Raw genomic sequence first — 6,404 nt, forward strand, 5'->3', positions numbered from 1 at the left:
CGAGCTGCCGCGGGGTCGGAGCGCGGGAGCGAGCGAGCGAGCATGGCTTCGTCGTCCGGCAACGACGACGACCTGACCATCCCCCGGGCCGCCATCAACAAGATGATCAAGGAAACTCTCCCCAACGTGCGCGTGGCCAACGACGCCCGCGAGCTGGTGGTGAACTGCTGCACCGAGTTCATCCACCTCATCTCCTCGGAAGCCAACGAGATCTGCAACAAGTCGGAGAAGAAAACCATTTCCCCCGAGCATGTCATCCAAGGTGGGCGCCCGTGGCTTCGCTCCTGCGGGGGCTAGGGTGGGGCGGACTGCCGGGAAGCGGAGGTCCCGTTACTCTGCCCTGCAGAGGTGGTGGGGCTGAGGTGACAGATGTAGAAGCCGGGCAGGTCTGCACCTTCTAGACCAGTGGCTTTCAACCTTTTTCATACCAGGACCCATTTGTAAGCATCCGTGGCCAGTCCTACTCTGGACCTGCTCTCACCAGCCCCCTTGTGTGTGGGGCAGGGGGTCCCCAAGCAGCCCCTGGAGCTCTGCCAGCCTGCAAGGGAAGAGCCCCCCTTCCCCATGTTTTTCTCGCTTAAAGGAGAATCCATTTTTAAAGTTTGTTTCCAGCTGTTTCACATATTCTTGCGACCCACAGGTTGCGAAATGCTGTTCTAGGCCAGCCAAAGTGGACAGATACATATAGCAGTCCAAGCTTTCAGGAGCTGAAGCTTGCCCTCCATCAGGGGCTGATGAAACCATAGTGGGGATTTCTCCCTTCCAGGCTCTGTTTTGTGTGTCGCTCCCTGGAATGCCTGGGCCAGGTGCCGAATCCTCCTGTATGCATGAGGTGAAGATGATCTTGCCCAGCAGCCGTGCAGGCTGCTGCTCCCCCATCTTCCTCACAATGGTTTGAGATCCAGTAATTGGTCTGAGGTTGCACCAGAAATGGGGGACAGGGGGATGATGCAGGGTTTTCACAGTGAGGCCCAGGTCTTTCATTTCTGGATGAGAGTCCAGTCTAAGTGATGTAGTGAGGAGGGTTCTGGGATTCTGACCAGGCTGTCCTTGGACCAGCTTGGCAATTTCTGTATTAATTTCTGGTGTAGTAAGTGTGTCAACTAGAAATGTGCCCTTGTGTTCTCTGCCATTTGGTTCCTACCCCATGTGGCTGCTGAAAATGAGTTTTTCTAGAATCATTTGTCCTCTTTTGACTACTTCCATAGCTGCTACATGCTCTCCTGTCTTCAAGAATGATGCTAATTAGGGTGGCTGTTTCGTAAATTACCACAAATTTTGACAGTTTCATTACTGCCCACAGAGATATGAGGAGTAATAGTGAAAGTGAGTAGAGTTTTAGTTTTACTCTGCTACTGCTTGACAAAATTGTGAATGGCAGCAGCATAACCAGAGTGTTGTCTCCAAGTCCAGAAAGACAACCAAACCATGCATTTGTAGCAGTTCCTTTTGAAAGCTGATTTATGAAGTATTAATGAACAGTTGAAATAATCTAGATTATGATGGTTTTTACCAACTCAAGTCACTGAAAAGCTTTCCATTTGCAATTTTTAAATGGAGTTTTCATGTCCAATTTATGGTGAGCAAGTGAATTAAACTTTGTTGCAATAAACAAATCTTTGAAACTAATACTTTGTGGTAGCATTGCCTGGAACTTGGACTCGAGAAAGTAAAACTCATACTTAGAATGTGTGTGATACTTCTGGTATGCTTTTGTGCTGATACATATAGTTGCCTCAAGTAGTCAACAAAGGGACCAGCACCATTTTTAAACTAGGAATAGTAGTGAGGATTAAGTAGTAAGACCAAGTGAAATTGGAAAATAGAATTGGGAAAGGCTGAAGAATGGGTAAGATTGATCCTGTGGACAGATTTAATTTAAAATCATACTAATTAGTTTACCTTTTGTGCACAGTGATTATTTTTGGTAGGAAGTATATTCAAGGGGTTTGTATGAGGTTGGATACTAAAGTGAAGTGATGCACACAAGCATGTCTGCAAAGTATTGTGCCTGGTGTTTTATTTCATTTTATTTTTTTAAATAAAAAAACAACTTTAATTCCAAACTATCACACTTAGGGCCTGTTAAATATGGTAAGGAGGGTTTTATTGTCATAGAATTTCATATTATTCTTATTTTCCTTTTTTGTTGTCCTTATTTACTCTTCAGAAGTGCGGGTGATGGTGGTAGTTTCACCTGTTCCTCCCATCCCTGAATCAGAAGGGTTTATGTCATTAAAGAAAATAATGTAACTTTTCTATAAGTGGCATATAATTACAGTATTTTCTGTTCCCCATAATCAAAGTGTTTGGGTTTTTTGTTTCTGCTGCCTTATATTGAGTTTTCTACAATAACTGACAACATTATTTGAAATTTTAGAAAGGTCTGATCAATTTTTTGTAAAACAAAACAACCCCCTGCCACCCCATCCAAAAAAAACAAACCCTGTTTTTATCTTATGGTACTGATATGCTCCAGTAATTTTGGCATGTCTTCGCATTCTGTTTGGATTTACTGCTTAAACCAATTTACTTGGCACTGTAAAGAGGCTTGACTACCCTTATTTTGAGGCTCAGCCCTTCTGTTCTTTTAAAGAAGATGCCATGTTTGCTTTCCCCCCTAGTTCTAATATAGTAGCTAATTTTAATGAGAACCTGCATTACTGCTGCTGTTAATAGCAGTTCAGTCTCTTTCACATCTCTCAAATCCTTTAAATAGCAGTTGTAAAGTTTTCCTTCTGAATTTTATCACTGTTCTAGCACCACTTGTGAGACGCTTTAACTTCTTCCAGCTTAATTTGCCAAAAGAGATGATCTGTGGTAGGTCTACCTTTTCTTGCAGTAAACACCAGTGGACAGAAATCATCTGAGGTCTCAGCAAGGTCTTTATCCTTGATTACTCCTTGTGTTCACTTCTAATACAAAGGACTGTCCACTTCTGTAATCTTTCTTTTCCTGTATTTTTATATAATTCCTTGGGGTTTTTTATGTTTGTTGTTTCCTCTTCAAAATTTCTCTTATCCTTAATCTTACCTGCCACAATTTGATCTCTTATTTGTTGCTTTGCTCAGGTTATGTTTCAGTTTTCTGAAAGATACTTCTTAAACCAGAAACGTATTATCTTTTGCACGGCTATGTTCTGTTTCTAGCTGGGCTGCTTTATTTGTTCATGTGCCTGTGTCTTTGTTTTAAGCGGTTTACATTTAGAGTAATTTATTTTAATTACCTTCTGGGTATTTTGCAGGCTTTTTTTCTGAAGTTCAGTAGAACAGTGCTAAATTTTGGCATGATTTCTCTCAAATCAAATTTAGTCTTTCTTTGAATTAATGGACGTAATGTTTAAGTTTTTGAGGGGCAAGATGCTGCAACTGGATCTTTGCAGGCAGACTCACTGAAAATCAATAGCAAATGTACTTATATTGTACTCTGCTTAATGCTGATAATGTAACCTCTTGATCTCAATATGCTGAGGTAATACTAAAACGTATCTTGTTGTGTAACAAATCAACTTGGAATTTGTGCAAGTCTCTACATACACTAAAACACTTGTTTGGAGGATTTCATTATTTATTTCTTAATGTAAATAGTGTATGGCATAGGCAGTATCTAAGATGCAAATCCACAGTTGACAACGTCCTATTTATTTCTTTCAATTTATTAAAGTGCCACAAAGCCAAAGGTGTGCTGTACACAGATAAAAGATTAAATACATTAAAAAGTGTCTCAGACGGCCGGAGCCGACTTGAGGAGGATTGCTGATTACTCGGCCGTCAGGCAGGCTGGTGCATGGAGAGGCAGGACACAGCGTATTGGTTGCAAAATAACTTTTACTTTAACTTTACTTACGCCGCTGGTGGCCGCGATGCAGGTGGTAAGGTTGCTTACGTAGTTACAGGTAACGGGCAACAAAATGAGCCGGTGAGTTTGTAGACAGAAACGAGCATGCAGGATGAAGGATATGTCGGGAACAGACGGTGACGGGGAGATGTTGGAGGATGGCCAGTCCGCCAGCTTTTCTCTGCCACGTGGCAAAGTTCTCCGTACTCTACCACATGCTCAGAGCTCTCCAACTTGGGCGGAAGCTGCGCGAATTTGTATACATTTAGAGTAGCCAATAACAGACTGCCAGGTGGGAATAGCTAATGAGGCAGAACGTACCAAATTTGCGGTCATTCAGGGCAGTTCTGTTGTAACAGGGGCACTCAACTCATTTGGTTATGACAAAAAGAAAGAGTGCAAACTCTGGCTGCTATGCACAAGACAGCACATGTTGTGTGATGCCAGTAATGTAAAATAAGTTGCCACAAATAAGATTTTCTCATTAAGTTTCTCTCGGTTCCAACTTTTGATCTTTCCCCGATGAGCCACCTGAGACCCTGTCCTGCTCCCTGCTGGGGCCCTGAGGCAGCACACTGCGACCCAGGCCCCAAGCACCACCTGGCTGTGCAGCAGCCCCAGCCCAGCCATGCCCAGCTCCCTCCCTACAGGGGCCTCAATCCCCCTCTTGCTTCCCACTTCCCTGCTGGAGCTGATCTCAAGGCTACCTGGGGCCACATGCATGTGCTGTACATGCACGTGGTTCCCCATCTCACTGCCTTCCTTCTACTTCCTCCCAGCCCCCTGCAGGCTGGAACTCTGCCAGCCTCGCACAAAGCGAATTTTTCTCATATGAAGCAAATTTCTGGTGTAAATAATGTTTCGTGTATAAGAAAATTTTTGCAAAACAAATTTGCATAGAGACCAAAGTGTATGCCCTCTGCAAATTGCAACAAAGTGCCATTTTTCTAGTTGAGCTTTTGCTAAATGTAACTTACCTCTTTTGCTTTTAAATCTCATTCTACTTAACCTTCCTGCACTTCCCTTTCTATTGCTCATAATAGATCATAGGGTAAGTTAATGTAAAAAAGAAAAAAAAAAGCCTGTTTAAAGTCAGCCTGCTTTTTCTATAGCAAAGTATTCAAATAAATGGCATAAGATCATAAAAACTGTTAACATTGTGCAGTCTTGTACTTTCAGCCTGAACAAGATATATGTGAAGGAGCAGCCATGCCAAGAATTCTGCATAGTTGATGTTAAGCATTAAGTCTTGTCACAAAGGTGTATTTTTATTGTGTTTTGAAGAATGCAGGTGCCCTTCCTCCATGAAGTATTCAAGGTTCTGGTCAGTAACGATTCTGCCATTAGGTGCGTCAAACTAGGCGTAAAGCACGGGAATTCGCACAGGAGGGCGAGCGGAAGGGCCCGAGGCCCTGCCTGTGAGCCCCCCAGGGTAGACAGTCCCAGCTGTAGCCAGCCCATCAGTGGCATGATGCGGATGGGCACGCGCCGGACCCCTCGGGGCCTGCGGGCTGTCCCCCCCGGCACCTTGGAGACTGCCACCCAGATGGAGCCCATGGTTCCGGGCTCCGTGCAGACAGAGCCTCTGGCTCTAGGCTATGGGGGCTGCCTGTCGCTTTTTCAGGCTCGGGGGCCCAGGAGCATGGCCACCTCCCCTTGTGGGGTCTGCTCCCTACTGGGGTCTCTGGTGCGCCAGCTGAAGGAGCTCCAGGCTGCAGTCCCAGAAACTGTGCGCCATCAGGGACTGTGAGCAGGAGATAGACTCCTACTGCCAGGCCCTTCTCCCCCAGGAGGCGGAGGGTAGATCATGGTCCCCCTCCAGGACAAGAGAGGACTCGGCAATCTCTCTTACTGTCCCGCCCAGGGCTTGGACCAAGGTGGCGAAGGGCCCCAAGGCCCGCTGCACCTGTTGCAAAGCTCCTGCCCCACTGGAGCTTTGCAACAGGTACAAACCTCTTGCAGCCCCAGCAGAGCCTGCTGAGTTGCCAGCTCCCACAGGCAACACAGACGATACTGTAGCTACCTCCCCCACTCTTCCCAAGACCAAATGCAGTGTTTGTTATGGGAGACTCCATCCTGAGGGGGACTGAGGGAGTAATCTGCCGCCCTTAGCCCGGGAAGTTTGCTGCTTCCCGGGAGCCAGAATCCTAGACATTGCAGAGAAGATCCCTACACTTCTCCAGCCCACTGACCACTACCCTATGCTCCTCATCCATGTGGGCACCAATGACATGGCTCGGAGTGCTCCCAGCCGAGTCATGAGGTGCTACAGGGATTTGGGTGTGGGGCGTAAGGGTCTGGGGGTGCAGGTGGTGTTTTCTTCGATCCTCCCAGTCTCAGGCTATGGGCTGAGGTGGGAGAGTAGGATCCAAGTAGTCAACCAAAGACTGTGGTGCTGGTGTCATCGGGAAGGCTTTGGCTTCCATGACCATAATCCGCTCTTTGGAGAGAGAGGCAGCAAGCTGCTGGGAAGGGACAGCCTCCACCTCTCTCTGCTGGGGAGGAGGCTCTTCTCTGCCAGACTGGCTGACCTGCTCCACCGGGCTTTAAACTAAGCCCACTGGGGG

The 6,404-nt window shown here is 46.3% G+C and overlaps 1 protein-coding gene across 1 annotated transcript in view; it reads left to right on the forward strand.

The window, feature by feature from the left end:
* The first annotated feature begins 6 nt into the window (after positions 1-6).
* DR1 (down-regulator of transcription 1) overlaps positions 7-6,404 on the forward strand; it is a 28,546-nt gene continuing 22,148 nt past the window's right edge. Inside the window, exon 1 of the mRNA XM_006021839.2 lies at positions 7-262. Within this exon, the coding sequence (XP_006021901.1) occupies positions 43-262 (220 nt within the window). The 5' untranslated portion in view covers positions 7-42. The remainder of the gene's footprint in view (positions 263-6,404) is intronic.

Source organism: Alligator sinensis, unplaced genomic scaffold (assembly GCF_000455745.1).
Source record: "Alligator sinensis unplaced genomic scaffold, ASM45574v1 scaffold199_1, whole genome shotgun sequence".
Classification (NCBI taxonomy): domain Eukaryota; kingdom Metazoa; phylum Chordata; order Crocodylia; family Alligatoridae; genus Alligator; species Alligator sinensis.